The sequence below is a fragment of the Geotrypetes seraphini genome, chromosome 13, assembly GCF_902459505.1.
Source record: "Geotrypetes seraphini chromosome 13, aGeoSer1.1, whole genome shotgun sequence".
NCBI classification, from domain to species: domain Eukaryota; kingdom Metazoa; phylum Chordata; class Amphibia; order Gymnophiona; family Dermophiidae; genus Geotrypetes; species Geotrypetes seraphini.
Window position 1 is genome coordinate 39,574,915 of NC_047096.1, and position 18,330 is coordinate 39,593,244.

The 18,330-nt window shown below is 42.8% G+C and overlaps 1 protein-coding gene across 3 annotated transcripts in view; it reads right to left on the bottom strand.

The window, feature by feature from the left end:
- Nucleotides 1-4,392: 4,392 nt before the first annotated feature.
- The window catches only part of GLB1L2 (galactosidase beta 1 like 2), a 228,484-nt gene continuing 214,546 nt past the window's right edge, over nt 4,393-18,330 (bottom strand). For all 3 annotated transcript variants that reach the window (XM_033919320.1, XM_033919318.1, XM_033919319.1), the window contains one exon: nt 4,393-5,759. In XM_033919320.1, coding sequence (XP_033775211.1) covers nt 5,673-5,759 — 87 coding nt within the window. In that variant the 3' untranslated portion in view covers nt 4,393-5,672. The remainder of the gene's footprint in view (nt 5,760-18,330) is intronic.

The following is an 18,330-nucleotide window of genomic DNA, read 5'->3' on the forward strand; positions in this document are numbered from 1 at the left end:
ATAGGCTTCTGCTGCATAACCTAAAAGATGCCTACTACAGAATTATCTCTTTAAGGTGTTGTGATTCAAAAAAGATTTTCATTTCTTTGGCTCTCCAACTGGCTACTTCAGAAAATTCAGAGGCATGTAGAGGGGAATTCAAATGTCCAATCAGGATATGTAGAATTTCTATACTGTTTTACAAGAGGCTCTCAAGCCCTTCTCTGTATATCGTCCCCAACATCACAGCCAAGTGTCCAACACCACAACCAGGCATGCCAAGCTTCCTGAAACCACAGCTAAGTCCCTACCCCCAAGGCCAACACATTTGGCATGAACCTGAAATATGGCAGCCTCCTCCAGACTCATCAACCAGGGCCCAAAGCTCTCAAAAATGGCCCTTGGACCAGAGGCCCCCCCCCCACATCCCCTGCCTTCCCAACCCAGTTCCATGGTTTATTGGGGAGGGTGGTCCTGTTGTCTAGTGGGGCTGAAGGGATGCCCACTTGCTCCTGCTTCATGGCCATGGGCACTGCCTAAAGATTTAAAGCAACAGTATACTTGGCAGTGTCCGTACTAGGTTCCATGGATGACATAGCCTACATGTGAGGATATTATGTTTGCTTGTCCTTGGAGAATACAATGTAAAAACATATAATTATGATCAGTTTCAGACAAAAACACAAAACAAAATTACATGCCGCAAGCTTGTAAGCAGTCCAAGTTTCTCACAATATGCTTATGCTGATTCCAGAAGAGATGGCCAACTTTGTGGCTGCCTAATTTGACATGGCATACAAAACCTTTGATTTTGCACTACATTTTCACTGGATCATAGCAAAATTTTCCTTATACTCCATTAGATAATAGCTGTGGCTAAGGAGCAGCACAATTAGACCCACGTTAATATGTTTTGTAATTTTAATTTTTTTAAAAATGTGATTTTTTCCCCCCCCCTCCCACTCTTATTACAGCCAGTGGCAGTTAGCTTAGATTCTAGAGGATGTTCGATATGAGGAAGTAAGATGTGCAGACCACCAGGTAGGTTCTGAAGGGAAGTATCAGAACCAGCAATACCCCATTTCTTTTACCTTTCTATTTCTCTGCAGAAGCTGCCTCTTTCCAAGCGATTCTGCGTTCATATTGCAGGCATCTCTTTATACCAAACACTCTACCAGGCCTGCTTCTAAGGACAAAGCTAGACCCCAAGGACATAGTGAATTCCTTGTGTACCTTGAGCACTCTAAAAAGCACACAAATTTGAGGCATGGCACCATCTTCTTTGCAGTACGAGCCATACAACATTCCTGGCTTGAAGGTGTGTGTGAATGGCATGCTTAGGTGGGGACCACCTTAGAACTGGAAGAAGATCTCTGCAAAGTCAGTGAAACCAGGCTGAGGATGCCAGTTTCTGACAGTACATTTCACTGGGAACCAGAACAAAGATGGTTTTCTAATTGATTTCCCATTTAACCTCTACCCTCATAAAACATGGCCCAAATATGATCTCATGCTTGAGCATCTATTCAGTAGTAGAGAAATGACTGCCTTCTGGGATGGCATCTTGCCCCGTAATTGGAGGACTTTTTAAATTTATATTTATTATGCTACACAACAGATAACTGCTGAAAACCTAGCAGAAGGGTTTGATTTTGTTCTCTTGGTGGGTCTTAAGCCAGCTATGTAAACAAAATAATGGAAGAAACTTAGGCTGTAAGTAGATTTCCTTGCCTGAGTTGATTTTTGTGTGATTAATGTTTACAGCTTGTATTATTGTGTTCAAACTTCTTTTTAATCTTACTGACAAATGCTTGGTCAGAGCTCTTGACCGGTGGATATGTAGGCATACCCAGGCCATGTTATTTTTGCTTGGGGAAAACCTATTACTTTCCATTTTGCATTTTTTAAATCCATCTAAGACTTCACATGTTCTCTTTTCCTTTTATGTTGTGTGTAGAGTGATTGATAGATGAGAGGACAGAGTGGCAGAATGTCAAGAAAGAAAAAAAAAAAATGCAAAGACAGGAGGTAACCTAATTTTACTTGTGGAAGAGGATGAACTGAGCCTTGCATAATTTCTTCCTCACCAGATTCTTTTTGCAGATTTCTTTCACCCACAGGCTCTTCTCATGTAATATCTTCTGGCGGGGTAAGAAAGAAAAAGCAGCTCCTCCATACTTAAAAGAGGAAAACACTACTGATAACATTGAAAGCTGCTATTTTAAAAAAAAACAAAAAAAAATTCTTAATGATTTTAATTCCTTTTGGGGGTTTTTTGCCACTTCAATTGTATAAATTTGAAGAGGCAGAAAAAGAAAAAAAAATGTGGTCATGTTATTAGCACTTTTGTCATTTTCAAAGGCATGTTTTTTTTCATATAAAACCCAAGTTTTCCTCGAATTGAATTCTAGGGTTTTGTATGCTTTCCTTCGTGCCCTGAACACTTAACCGAAAAGGTCACTGATGTTGCACTGGAGATAAATCACAAAGAATATGCTGAGAAGGTATTTTGTCAGATTCCATATACTGCATCTTTAAAATTTGATATCCTTAAAATGGTATCAACAGTTAGCCTGCTGATTTTACAGAAAATCCTCCAACTTACCTTAATTTTAAGCCTTGCAAGTTTGGTTTCCATCATATAAGCTACTTTTTAAATGAAGTCTTATAAAGTCTACAGCATGCAGGTATTTGGCTAGAAAGCTTTGGTAGCTGACAATATTGCACATGGAAAAGAAATATACAGGGAAACGTTCTTCAGTGGGTGAAGGATGAGCCTGGCCTAACCAGGAAAAAAGAAGCACAATTTGCTTTGCTAGTTGAAGAAAGACACTTTTGGTATAAAACACAACCTTATAAAATATAGATCTGTTATGATACTTGGTCCCAAGGACAAGCTGTGCCCTAATATATCTCACTGTACCTTAAGAATGAAATGGCAATACTCGAGAGGGTTCAGAAAAGAGTGACACAATTGATAAAAGATATGGAAAACCTTTCATATGCTGAAAGATTAGAGAAACTGGGGCTCTTTTCCCTTGAGAAGCGGAAACTTAGAGGGGACATGATAGAGACTTACAAGATCATGAAGGGCATGGAGAAAGTGGAGAGGGACAGATTCTTCAAACATTCGAAAACTACAAGAACGAGAGAGCATTCGGAAAAATTAAGAAGGGACAGATTTAGAACCAATGTTAGGAAATTCTTCTTCACCCAAAGGGTGGTGGACACCTGGAATGCGCTTCCAGAGGGTGTGATAGGACAGAGAACGGTTTTGAGGTTCAAGAAGGGTTTAGATAATTTCCTGAAGGAAAAGGGGATAGAAGGGTATAGATAGAGGATTACTATACAGGTCCTGGACCTGATGGGGTGCCGTGTGAGTGGACTGCTGGGCATGATGGACCTCTGGTCTGACCCAATAGAGGCACTGCTTCGGTGTGATTGGGGTGGGGGAAGAGTTTGAAATCTGCAAGAAGGAGAGAGAAGAAGCCCAGCATCTCTACCTCGACCAGCAGGGTGTAATGTATGGGAGAAGTGGTAGCCTTCATGGGAGAGGGCAGCAGCTGCAGTGGAATCCTTAGGGTAAATCCATGTCTTAGTCCAATCAGGTGGAGGGCATGAAAGATGAAGAGGTCGTGAATATAAGGTAGTTTGTTGGAGGCAGAATGAACATTCCATATGGTGCTTGAGAAAGGGAGAGAGGACAGTTACACATGTGGTAAAGCATATGGCGTGGAAGTCCAGGGTTGGGATTGACATCCCCTGAGGTGAGCAGAAGAAGAAGCAGGAGAGTGTGTTGAAGCAAAGGGGAATAGTGATGGCAATGATGAAGACGGGAGGTGCTCAAAGAGAAAGGAGATGGATGAGTAGAAGGGAGAGAATGTTTAAGTTTGAGAGCTGAGAATAAGGTAGATGACAAGGTGGTTGGTGAGGGGATAGGAAAAGAAGAAGGATAGTGAGGACTACTGGAGTGGAGTAGAAGGGGACAGGGAGTAAGATTGGGGGAAAAGGAGTATGAGAAGCAGAAAGCGAATTGGAGCCATAAGGAAACAGTAACATACAAAAAGTATGGTAGTGAGAAAAGGGGGGTGCCCTCAGGAAGCACACGAAGGAGCACAAAACTCCCATAAGGAGAGAAGCAGATTCCTCAGAAGGAGCAAAAAAAATGAAAAGAAAAAAATCATGGGCTGTAGCCTTGGAATTTCTAGTGTTAGAAACCAAAAACCGTTAATCTGGTGCTGCAAACACTCAAAATTCTATATTTATTCAAGCCATCATGCAAGGTAGCTGAAGAAAGTAAGATTTGGCAGCTTTAATAAAAATGTGTTGCCTCCAGTGAGAAAATCTTCCCATTAAAGGTGACACTTTAGTTATGTGAATGAAATAAAGACTTTCAGTTTTAGGTTTGGACTGCTACTTTTTATTTTTGCATTCACTGAAACCAAACTGCTCATTAAACTAGAACAGCAATATCCTTTTCTTTTTTTTTTTTTTGTAATTCAATTAAAACAAAATCATCCAACAATTTCATTCAAGTCTGTTTAAAACTATTGAAAGATCCTCATTCTCAGCCATTTCTGTCTTTACAGTAAACAGAGGCACTTTGTCATGTCCTTTCTTTATGGCTTACAACTGATACTGCTTTAGCAACTTCGGCTAGATTACTCTATAGAGAGATCTGGACTTTATCTCTAGGCTTTTTTCATCCTATTCGACCTATGGCATAAACAACTGAATGGCAGGTCCTATACACAGTTCTCAAGTGTTACAGTGATAGTAAACCTTGGACAGATATTAGGATAGAGCAAAGGCTTAAAATCTGTTACATTAAGACTGTTTGTCCTAGGATGGCCTATTGGAACATTAAACTGTCATCAAGAATCTTAACTGGATTTAACCACTTAAAAGTAGTGAGGTTTCAGGAGCATTTTTGAAGCATCCAGCTCTTTCTTCCCTTTTTTGTATTGGAAATGGTTTCTACAATTTTCTTCATCTCTCTTTGATACAGGGCTATTTTATTCAATGATTAATTGAAGAAATTCTCTTCATGTAAAAAAATAAAATAAAAACTAATTGCAGTAAAAGTGCAACAGGAAAATAGTGAAATTCAAGTAATTTGAAACTTTGCCTTGGAAGTATTAACGCATAGAAAAGGCATAATTATGCATTAGAACAAGCACTGACTGATAAACCGGAACATAAAATTGAATAACGATTTGAAAATCGGCATTTAAACAGAGGCAAAACAAGTTGTTTTGCCCAGTAGCTTAATAAAATGTTTCTGTTCTTATGAGAGGCATCATTCTTCCTACAAGAAAAATGAATTAATCCTTCTTATAAAAGTCTTAGGTTTCTGGAAGTATATCAAGACTTACCAGTCTGTCTAGCATTCCCTATTTCCCCCCTTCTCTTAGTAGGTCACACTGTCTCTTGATGAATGTGCCTTTCTTACATTTGCTTACACCTTCAGTCTCTGACCCATTTCCACCATAGCACCTTCCTGGCTAATACCAGGTGGTATGTTTTTCCTCTGTGCAGCAGAACTTAAAATTCTCTAGATGACCATTGTAAGAATTCAACAGAAATGCATGAAAACATCTCTAATGGAAACAGTATCTGCAAATCATTTTTCCTGTTTCAATGCAGGAAGTTCTGCTGCTCTTCAGCTCAGTTAGGGGGAAGTATTGGTCTTATTAATCCACATATAAAGTCTTCCCCAAGAGAGGTACATCCATTGACTGAAGGATACGGCCAGCTCTATGCTGCTCAAAAATTATGATCTGTTAAAACAGAAAAAAAAAGAAATGTTTACTGTCAGAAGAAGATCCTTTTAATTGTGAACAGAATGAAGGCTCCTCTTAGATGCTATAAAAGTAGCTATATTCATACAGTGTGAGAGAATTAGTTATATCACCCATTTTTGACAATGAAGGGAGGAGGATGGTCAAGGCCACACTTTCTAGAGCATAATTTCTAGAGAAATAGCCTGGAAGAGGAATTGACATTCATTCGTGCTTAAAAGGAAGACCTGCTTGGAGTGGGAGACAAAACAGAAATGCCACTCTGCTTCCTAAATTAGCCCCTTCCTTCTCATCATTCTCCCTTACCCTCTTGTCCTAGAGGGGAGGAGATGCTCCTGAAGAAAACACTACAAACATTAGACCATAACAAGTGTAAAAGCAAACAGAGAATGGCTCGTGTAATTCTTTCCAACCACATATGTATGTAGGTGAATGTATATCCTCATTGCCTATAGGCTGTTAGATATGGGGGTATGTATGTATATGTGCAAAAATGAGGGCAGTGTACAGGGTGATGGGGCAATTAGGTTTTGGGTGCAAGGGCTAGTTGCATGGGATTATATTTTTGGAATTGGAAGATTTGGTTCTTATCTCAATCATTATCTTTCTGTTAGATGTGTCTAGGGGTCCTGATGATAGGTAATATCCCCCTCTCACAAGTTGTGTTGCAGAAGGATGAAATTTACGTTCTTCAACTTCCAGTGGCTTTTGGGATGATGGGCTAGTTGCATGGGATTATATTTTTGGAATTAGAAAATTGGGTTCTTACCTCAATCATCATCTTTCTGTTAGATGTGTCTAGAAGTCCTGTTGATAGATAATATCCCCCTCTACCGAGTTGTGTTGCAGAAGGATGAAATTTACATTCTTCAACTTCCACTGGCTATAGTGCCCCCTTCATTTTGTACCAAAGCAATCGATTATCACTACAACAAAAGAAATAGGAAGGAGGGGTAAAGGGAGCATCTCTGATAATCCATTTCTGTTCTGCTTTGTAAGATAAAATTGAACTAGGTTAATCAACCTATAACGTAAACCCAGGTAGAACGAACAACCCACATGTCAAGGTGCAACCAGCACTGAAAGACTCACTATTTTTTTTTTTACGTTTGGTATTTTACTCTTCATATCACACTGGAAGGAGATAATCTCCAGCTGTAGACATACGCTCTGTCTGAGACAGTAAACTGGCAAATTCTGACAGGGCGGAGCGTCAGAACTCCTAGACACATCTACCAGAAAGAAGATTAAATAAGAACCTAACCTTCCATTCTGATGCAATATGTCTATTTAAGATGTTTTAAATATAGTATACGTAGAATGATTAAACAGTAAACTTGAACCTCATACATTATTTGCATCAATAAACATTAGAATTCATATGGCATCCTAGCCAAGCAGCTAGTATGTCAACTATAATCTGTATTTTAAAATCCATTACAGACCAAATCTGACATCAAACCTATCAAATACGGTGTTCCCCAAGGCCCCTCCTTTTTAACCTCTACATCAGACCTGTCCTAGATATAGCCCAGAAGTACATCTGCCTCTCTGACATGAAAACCTGGATGTCAAACAAAGTACAGCTGAACGCCTCCAAAACCGAACTCTTATGGATTAGGAAAAAAAGTACAGTGGTGCCTCGCATAACGGCCGCCTCGCACAGCGAACGTTGCGCACAACGAACTTCTTGTCTTGATCCGTACAACGGACTTCGTTTCACACAACGAAGTCGCCCGAGCTGCATCGCTTAACTGGCGCTACATATTTTAAACCTCCCCCCGCCGCCACCGCATATTTTTAAACCTCCCCCCGCCGCCACCGCATATGTTTAAACCTCCCCCCGCCGCCACCGCATATGTTTAAACCTCCCCCCGCCGCCACCGCATATTTTTAAACCTCCCCCCCCGCCGCCTGGGCCTGCGCTGATCTCTGAATGGCTGCAGTCAGCTCTCGCGGGACTCACAAGAACTAACTGCAGCCAGCTCTCGCGGGACTCACAAGAACTAACTGCAGCCATTCGGAGATCGGCATGGGCCCACACAGGCGTGCAGAGGAATTGCTCCTGATCTCTGCGCTTCTGGCCTGTACGCCACTGGCTGGGAAAGATGGGAGGAATTAAAAAAGGTACTGGGGAGTATGTGGGGGGTGATTATAATACACAGCAAGGATCAACAAAACCCCTGTCTCCCCTCCCCTTCACATATATCCCCTCTATATCATGCTAACAGCTCTAACAAGGTAAATTATCTTTTTTTATGTCATCTTAGCATATTTTATGCTACAGAACGAATTATTTTTTTTTACATGTATTGTTATGGGAAAATGCGTTTCACATAACGAACTTTTCGCATAACAAACTTGCTCCTGGAACGAATTAAGTTCGTTGTGTGAGGCACCACTGTACTAAATACACATGCCCAACTCTTTCATGGGACTCCACCTCACTAACAGCAGCAGATCAGGTACACAACCTAGGAGTAGCATTAGACGGCCACCTATCGCTATCCACCCACATATCTCAAATAGCCTTCACCTCCTTCTACTACCTCCGCCAACTGAGAAGAATCAAATCTTGCATCTTTAAACCTGACCTAGCCCCACTCCTCTACGTCTATGTTATCTCCAGGATGGATTACTGTAACTCCCTATTTAATGGAATGGCCAAAAAAGATCTCAAACACCTCCAGTGTGTACAAAATGCAGCAATCCGCCTCCTACACAACCTCAACTATCATGACCATATCTCCCCAGCCCTCCGAGCAGAGCACTGGCTCCCTATCAACCAACGATGTGCTTTCAAGGCTCTGGTGATAGCAAATAAAAGAATCTACGTCACCAACCCAGCATACATAGGATCCAAGCTAACCCTGTATACCCCCACCCGCCTCCTCCGCTCTGAAACAGAGAAACGCCTATGTATCCCCCCCAGGAATGTCTCTCCTGTCAAAAACCACCTGCAAACACTCCTACAGACACTTCATCCCCCATCTCAGGAACCAACTCCCCCCACAAATCAGACTACAGAGCTCTCTGATGACTTTCCGGAAAGCAGTAAAGACCCTCCTCTTCAACTGAAATTCTAACTGCAAACTACCCCTTGACCCCTTTATATTTCCCCTCTTTTCTGCAATCTCCTGTACTTAAGTTGCTGTATAGTCTTTGAACTGTCCAAAATGTACTTAAGTTGCTGTATAGTCTTGTACTGTCCAAAATGCTTTACGATCATTATCCCATTTGCCAACTCCATCTCGGAAACAATTCCAAAAGCATCAGAAGCCATAAACTTGATGGAGCATTGGATGACAGACTTCAAACTCAAGCTCAATACAGAGAAGACAAAATTCTTTGTCACTTCACCGCGCCCTCTTGACACCAAAACTCCACTAGACATCAACAAACATAACTACCGCATACAGCCCACCATTAAAATACTGGGTGTAACTCTGGACCAATGCCTCATCATGAAAGATCAGGTGGACTCCCTAATCAAAAAGTTTCACCCTCTGGAAACTTAAATCCATTAAAGCATACTTTGATAACTCTGCCTTCAGAATCCTGGTACAATCCCTTGTATTAAGTCAACTCGACTACTGTAACATCGCCTATTTAGCAATCCCCCAAAAGAATATGCAACACTTACAACCAGTGTTCCCGCTAAGCTGCGTTGGCCTGCGCTCGCGCACAAAATATTACATCGCAGCGCAAAGTTTCTCTTCACAGCCCACACACGCGTCGGTAAGGTAAGGGGACGCATTGGGGGGATTGCACTTCCCCACAATTGCCATGCTTCGGTTCCTCTTCTTCCTTCCTTCCTCCCCCCCCCCCCCCCCGCGGGACCCTGCGGCACCATCAACTCTTACTCCCTCTAATGTCGGCCCTGCAGCTCCAGACTTCCTCGCACCTTCTCCCCTCCCCCTTTGGATCGCTATTATTTTAAATGTTATAGCCGCGGAGCTGTATCCATCAGTGGAGATGTCTAACCTCGGCCTGCCCCGGAACTCTTACTGCAGCAGCCGCCCGTCTAGGCAGGAACAGGAAGTCACTGTTGCAGTAAGAGTTCCGGGGCAGGCCGAGGTTAGACATCTCCACTGATGGATACAGCTCCGCGGCTATAACATTTAAAATAATAGCGATCCAAAGGGGGAGGGGAGAAGGTGCGAGGAAGTCTGGAGCTGCAGGGCCGACATTAGAGGGAGTAAGAGTTGATGGTGCCGCAGGGTCCCGCGGGGGGGGGGGGGGAGGAAGGAAGGAAGAAGAGGAACCGAAGCATGGCAATTGTGGGGAAGTGCAGAGCTGCAGGGAAGAGTGTTGCGGTACCCAGCTGGAGGGAGAAGGAAGATGAGGGAGGGAATTAAAGGAGATGCCAGGGCTTGGAGCGTAGGAGGAAGGTATGCCAGTCTAAGGGAAAAGGAAGGGGGAGATGTGAGAGCATGGAGGGGGAGCGAAAGATGGAAGAAAAGGAAAGGAGAGAGATGCCAGAGAATCAGGGAAGGGGAGATACCAGACTATGAGGAGAGGTGTGGGAGAGGGAAGGCGAGGAGAGAGATGCCAGACCAATGGGGTGAAAGGAGAGATGGAAGGGGGAGGCATACAGTTTCTGGAAGGGGCATAGAAGGAGAGAAGATGCCATATAGGGGAAGAGAGACGGCAGACAGTGGATGGAAGGAAGAGAGTTACAAGAAGATGAGGAAAGGAGAAACCACAGAAGACAAAGGTAGAAAAAAATTTCTATTTATTTATTGCTTTAGGAGACATGTGTCACTGTTTCTGTGAAGCATTGTATGCAGAGTCCAGCTTCTTGCTGGTTCAATTTAACCTTTGTCTATGTATTTTTATTTTATCCCCCCTTTTACAAAACTGTGAAGCGTTTTTAGCACCAGCCTTGGTGGTAGCAGCTCTGATGCTCAGAATTTTATGAGCATCAGAGCTGTTACCTCCGTAGCTAAAATCCACACTACAGTTTTGTAAAAGAGGGAGGGGTTAGTTTGTGATTACATATTCCTTACTAGGCGAAGGTGTTTTCTGTGTTCTGTGTGTTCGAAAGACATGGTTTTCTGTTAGGATTGACGGTGTAGGATTGATCTGTGCTGGTCTGGCTTGTTTAGTTTTACAATGGGTGTATTGATGTACTGCTCACTGCAATATGTAAGATGCTGCCTTTTCCTAGGTACTCATGTGTGACGTGTGGTTTGTTACTAAAAATCATGTTTTTCTTACAGATGGGGGGGGGTGCCAAAAAATGATGGGCCCCGGATGTTACATATGCTAGGTACGCCACTGTATGTAAAGATACCAGAAAGCTGGCGTAGCAAAAACTTCTAAGTTTTGAGTATTTAACCCTCCCACAATCTCACGGGCACTCGTTTCAAGTTTATTGAGATTTTGATTTAAACGCAATATCAAATATTTTCAATGCGTATAACAAAAATAAATTTGGGGAAATAAATAAAACCATTTGAACCAGTGTTCCCGCTAAGCTGCGCTGGCGTGCGCTGGCGCACAAAATATTACATCGCAGCGCACACGTTTCTCGTCACAGCGCACGATCGGAAGAGGCGTACGGCAGATGGCAGGGCGGCGAGAGGAGAATCGGGCGAGTTGGCTCATAACTTGCTGGCGCCCGATATTTTTGGCTCACGGTGAAAAAAGTTTGCTCACAACACCCGCCCGCTTAGAGGGAACACTGCTTACAACTAATGCAAAACACTGCGGTCAGACTAATCTTCGGTCTAAAGAAGTTCGATCACGTGACGCCATACTTCAAACAGCTACACTGGCTGCCGATGGAAGCTCGTGTAAAGTTTAAGTTCGCCTGCCTCTGTTTTAAAGTTTTTTACGGTCTAACCTCTAAATACATCACTGACCTCTTCTCCTTCTCAGCCAACAAACACAAGAGAAGCTCCCACTTGCACTTCGTTTCTCCCCCGGTTAGAGATTGCAAACTAAAAAAACACCATGAGCATCTTCTCTCACATCAAGCAGCTCTATGGGGTAAAGACCTAGAACAACTCCTATTGCCCACCACTTATGAGGTATTCAGGAAACGCCTCAAAACTCACCTATTCCTAAAATACCTAGACAGCTGACCCACTTCTCTCTTTCCCCTCTCTAACGGTGTTCCTGCCCTTTCTCCCTATTGTTCCCACATCCCTTAAGTTAACTCAACTTGTACTTCACTAATCTTTTGTAAACCGCATAGAACTTAACGGTAATGCGGTATATAAACTGTTATTATTATTATTATTATTAAAATGCTTTCCATTGTGAATGTTGGCTTGTAACCCGTTCTGAGCTACTGGGAGGACGGGATAGAAATCGAAATAAATAAATAAAATATTCTTGAAAACCACTCTGAATTGACTCCCCAGTCATTAGTGTGGTATAGAATCTTCCAATAAAGATAAAGAATATGTCTAGGAGTTCTGACTGATAGGTGATGTAGCTAAGCAGACTCTTGAGTTTAGGGCAGAACTGATGAGCTGCCCTTAAAATTGAGGACCCAAATGCTGTATCCACTTGTACTGCCACATCCACTCTGTAAAACATTGTAAATGTATGGAAAGTGGACCACATAGCTGCCCAACAAATCTCCTTGGGAGGACTGCCTGAGACTCAACCCACAAAGAAGCAATACTTGAGTGTGTTCTCAAGGAAATCGGTGGCTGTTTCCTATAGCCAATGAATGCCAATAAGATTGCCTTATGAGTCCATCTGGAGTTGGTCGCCTTAGATAAGGGGTGTCAAATGTCAGTCCTTGAGGGCCGCAATCCAATTGGGTTTTCATGATTTCAACAATGAATATGCATGAGATCTATTAGTATACAATGAAAGCAGTGCAATCTTGAAAACCTGACTAGATTGCAGCCCTCAAGGACCGACATTTGACACCCCTGCCTAAGATGCTGGCTTATCCAGCCTAGTAGCATTGGTGAGGTCAAAAAGATGATCTGAGAGATGAAATTCATTTGTCATTTCGAGATAACAGAGAACTCTGCAAATCTAGCAATTTCAACACTTAGCCTTCCATATCAATCAGGAGGTCAGGTTACCTGCATTCCATTCTACGGATTCCAGAAAGAAAGGCAAACACCACATTTGACAAAAACAAAGGGACTGTGTGAATTCTGTAAGTATGAGGACCAACTCTCTGCATGATAGTGCCTGAATCTCTGAGACTTTTTTCTCACCAAGACAATGGCTACCAGGAACACAGTCTTCAATGTCAGATCCAGCAGTGACACTTCCTGCAAAGACTTGAATGGAACCTTACTGAGCTCCCTCAAAATGATGTTAAGATTCTATGATGGGAACAGCTGTCTTACAGGAGGCCTCAACCCAAGGGCTCCCTTCAAAAACCTGGCTATGTCAGGTTGCGAGGCCAAAGAGCCTTTTCCCATTCAGGCTCTGAAACATGAGAGACCCGCTACCTGCACTTTGAGGGATCCAACTGCCAGCCCTTTGTTCAGACTGGCCTGCAGAAATGCCAAAACCACTGACACCAGGGCTTTTAACAGCTCCATCTTGTTTTTTGCACACCAATGTTGAAATAACTTCTAGGTCTTTGCATAGCCCACAGTCTTTGTTGGCCTCTTGGCTCTAAGGAGGGTAGCTTTAACCACTTCTGAATAACCTGAGTGCTCAAGAGCCATGCCATAAGACCAAAGCATTCTGGACTCTCCATGGGAACTGGACCCTGCAACAGGAGATCCAAATGTACTGGCAATTTCAGACCTCTCTTCTTTCAAAGGAACACCAGGTCTGCATACCAAAAGAATATGCGACGCTTACAACTAATGCAAAACACTGCGGTCAGACTAATCTTCGGTCTAAAGAAGTTCGATCAGGTGGCCAATCTGGCGCCACAAGGATTACCAACCCCAGATGGTTTGCTATCCACTGTATGACCCAGCCTATCATAGGCCACGGGAGAAACATACAGCAGCTCTTGTTCTGGCTATGGTTGAACTAGGGCAGTGGTTCTTAAACCTGTCCTAGGATCCTCCAGCCAGTCAGGTTTTCAAGATATCCCTAATGAATATGCATGAGGCAGATGTGCATATAAGAGAGGTGACAAGCATGCAAATCTGCCTCATGCATATTCATTAGGGATATCTTGAAAACCTGAGTGGCTGGGGGATCCCAGGACAGGTTTAAGAACCACTAAACTAGGGCAGCGAAATTGGCGTTTCCCACCTTGAATCTGCAGCTGAAGAACCTATCCACTTTCTTGTTTTCTGCTGATGCCAAGAAGTCAAGCACCAGCCATCCCCATCGATGCACCATGCAATTGAATGCTTTGCGGGACAGACACCACTCTCCAGGGTCCAAGGTCTGTCGACTGAAATATTCACCTTGCATATTGTCCACTCCCACTACATGCACTGTTGAGAGCAACTGTAGTGGGATGCTGCCCAATGGAACAACAACTTGGCCTCCAAATGAAGCTCTGTACTTTTCTGGTAACTCCCTGTCAATTGACATAAGCTACCACTGTGGCACTGTCTGAAAAAACACTGACCATTTTGCCTTCCAGGGATTTTTCCAGCGTTTGTAGGGTAAGTTGAATGGCTTGCAGCTCCAGTCAGTTTATAGACCATTTCCTTTGCAATGGTGTCCATTGGCCCTAAACTTGATGACTGAGGCAATGCTCCCCCCCAGCTGTAGAGATTGGCATCTGTCATCAGAAACACCCAAGACACAATGTGCAGTGGTATGCTTTTCTCCATTGACTCCAACTGGAGCCACCAATGCAAGCTTCGCTGCACTTCCACCATCCAGGCTAGCGGCTTCAGGAACCAATCTGTCTGCAGGGTGAGCAGGGAACTTACCAATTACCTGCCCTTAATTGCCCGGGAATAATAACAATTGCACTAATATTTTCAAACCGATTAATTTTTTATTCGTTTTGACATAAACGACTTTCGTTAGGCATTCGTGCAATGGGGGATCCCTGTCAGGCTTGTAAATTGAACCTCTCCTGAAGCATACATGGCCCCCAAAAATCTATACTGCTGCGTTCCTTTAATACCTTCACACTGACCAGTATGACATCACACCTGTCAACCAATCAGCCAACAGAGGCTGTCCTTAGGTTTTTTTGAACAAAGAAAATTCCTTTTAACATAGAAAAAGGTTTTACCAAATCATATTTTTGTTTACATCAATTTCTGAATACGCATAAAACATTATAACATACCCAATGAACACTTTGTCATTCCCAAAAAGTTTAAATCAAACAGCCTTTCTGTGTTTGCAGAACCTATGTTTGGAAAATTAACAGCTTCAAGTTTCACTAACACACACGAACAGAAAAACCCCAGATCACCCCTTCCTATGCTGGAGGTCAACCTAGCTGACCTTTGCCGGGCCTCTGGAGGGTTTCCATGGTAACCATTCCTTCATTCTTGTCCTAACTCCAGATGTTGCTCTTAGGCTACCTTAAAGTTTCTTGAATCTTATATATATAAAACATTTGAAATTAAATACAAATCATTCTATCACACATTATTTTCACACATAGGGATCCCTTCACCCATACACAAGCAACACTCATATTTCATTCCTGATCAATACTGCATTCAAAACCTATTCAAGAAAGATTTTCTTCTATACCCAGCATTGGAATGTCAGGACCATCTGTTAATACTTAAGCCATGAGGATCAAGGCGGGAAACTGCACAAAGACGCAGAGAGAACAGAGAGAGACAGAAAGAGGCAGTTTAATACAAATTGGAGGCAGTTTAATACAAAATGTAGTTATTGATACTAGAAGTATGTTACGCATTACCTGATTTCCCTTATGGTCTTGCTTCACCTAGCAATTCACATAAATATAAAATTCCCATTTTCATACGCTACACATCGATTTCCTGGTCCTTTGTTAATTATCCTAACTTCTCAAAGCTTTAAATGTGTTTGCATGCATATAAGACCCTCTGATCAGGACTAGAAAGGCCTCTGACATGCTCTGCTAATGCTTCTGCGTAGTTTGCGCCAAACCAGGCCTATATCTTTTGGTATACAAGGGGCCATCAGGACAACAGAGCATCCTGGAGAGGACGCACATAAGCCTTTGACCAAGGGACTACTTCTATGGATGCTGTTATAGATTCTGGTACCTGGAGTTAGTGCCAAGCCATGGGAATTGGCATGTTCAGGAAATCTAAAATCTGCTTTGTAAGCTTCCGTTTGTGCGGCTTGGGAAAAAAGACAGAATTCTCTGCCATGTTGAAATGGATTTCCAAATACTCCAGGATCTGGGTTGGCTCCAGGTAACTCTTTTGGAAGTTGACAATCCAGCCCAGGGTCCTGCAACAGATGGTCCAACAAGGACATTGTTCTCTCTCATCTTGGACGAGGCTCTGATCAGCCAATCGTACAAGTTAGGATGCACCTGAATTCCCTCCCTTCTGAGGTTAGCCGCCACCTCTACCATCACCTTAGTGAAGGTGCACAGAGCCGTCGCCGGACCAAAGGGAAGTGCAGAGAACTGAAAATGTCTTCCTAGCATGAAATCTGAAAAACCTGTGCTCTGGAAATATGGGAATAGGCCTCCATCAAATCCAGGGAGGCCTGGAATTAACCCTAGTGCGACCACTGCAATGAACGAATGGTCTCCATGTGGAACCGCAGCACCCTTAATGCTGTACTGACTGATTTCAGGATCAGTCTCCAGTCGTCTGTGTCTTTCTTGGGCACTATGAAATATATTGAGTATCTGCCCAAGCCCGATTCTGTGAGAGGAAAGAGTTTTATGGCTCAAATGTCTGAGCCTTTGTACTGTTGCTGGGACTCTGACCGCCTTCTCCGGCCATCCACAAAGTAGTCCACTAGGAGGTAGATGAATTCATAAGAACATAAGAATAGCCTTACTGGGTCAGACCAATGGTCCATCGAGCCCAGTAGCCCATTCTCACGGTGGCCAATCCTGGCAAAAACCCAAAGAATAGAGACATTCCATGCTACCGATCCAGGGCAAGCAGTGTTTTCCCCATGTCTGTCTCAATAACAAACTATGGACTTTTTCTCCAGGAAATTGTCCAACCTTTCTTATAACCAGCTACGCTATCTATCCGCTCTTTCCACAACTTTTGGCAATGCATTCCAGAGCTTAACTATTCTCTGAGTGAAAAAATATTTCCTCCTATTGGTTTTAAAAGTATTTCTCTGTAACTTCATTGTTTGTCCCCTAGTCATTGTAATTTTTGACAGAGTGAAAAATCGCTCCACTTATACACGATCTACTCCACTCAGGATTTTGTAGACTTCAATCATATCTCCCCTTAATCATCTCTTTTCCAAGCTGAACAGCCTTAACCTTGGAAAAGAGTTTGTATTCGGCTTGTATTATTACCAGAACCCAGCAGTCCGAGCAGATCCACGCCCACACCTGCCAATAGGAAGTTAACCTCCCTCCTATCTGCAGAGGCACGGCTACTGACCTGACTTCGAGACTTCTTAGAGCCACAAGGGCATGTGGACCAGTATGTCTTGAGTTTCAGTACCTCTGCTAAGAACTTTATGTTCTCTGGGTACCCATTCCTCTGGAGTACTGGTGAAAGTGTCTTCAGCCATGAAAAGTACCTCATCTAAAACCTGTAGGGATGCAAGGTCTTCTGTCTGGAAGAATCTTAGGATGATGGTCTGCCACACTGGCCAAAAAGTCATCCAGTTCTTTACTGAAGAGCATCTGCTCCTTAAATGGAAGACTGCTTAGAGCAGCTTTCAAAGCTGAATCTCCTGCCCACTGCCTGATCCAAAGCATGTAGGCGGAGACAGAATAAGCAGATACCTTGCTCAAGAATCTGATATGTCATATAGGGCATCTGCTATATAATCAATCCCTGCCATTACCAGCTGGGAGTAGAGGTCATCATCCATGACTGGAATCTGACGGACTCTCGTCTGACAGGCATGTGCCACAAAAGGAGCTGCCAATGCTGCTTTAACTGCCAAGGCTAAAGCTTTGAATTGCTGCTTAAGTTTATTTTAAATTGTGAATGTTAAGTAAACTTCAATCATACTTGTCTAGACAGGATTTTAAACAAGTTGTTCAATCTATTGTTTTGGGGGGCTTGATTATCATAACATTATGCTATTGGGCATTCCATCATCGAGCATGTAAGCTCTGCAGGTAGCACAGAATTCTGTATTACATTTATTGTTAGGATTCATCTCCATGTATTGGTTGACTATGGAATTTCAGGTGAGGTATAAACTCTTATTGCTAGTATATTTGAGCTTGAATCGGTCATCACCCAAGTATCTACAAGACTGTGACACCATGTGTTCCATCTAGAGCACTGTGCTCAGCAGGCCATTCTCTCTCATAAAAATTTATATTTTGAAAGATTAAGAACGTGTGGAATAAGCTACCAGGATAGCTTCAACAGCATAAAGATGTGTGTGTCAGTTCAAGAAATTGTTGAAGCTCAGTTTTTTTGTCAGATAAAATACAGTATACCTCTAATATCTGAACTGAGTTTCTCAGGTTTTCTCTGACATGTTACAGTGATCTATTCTTGATGTTATATCTGGATGTAAATTT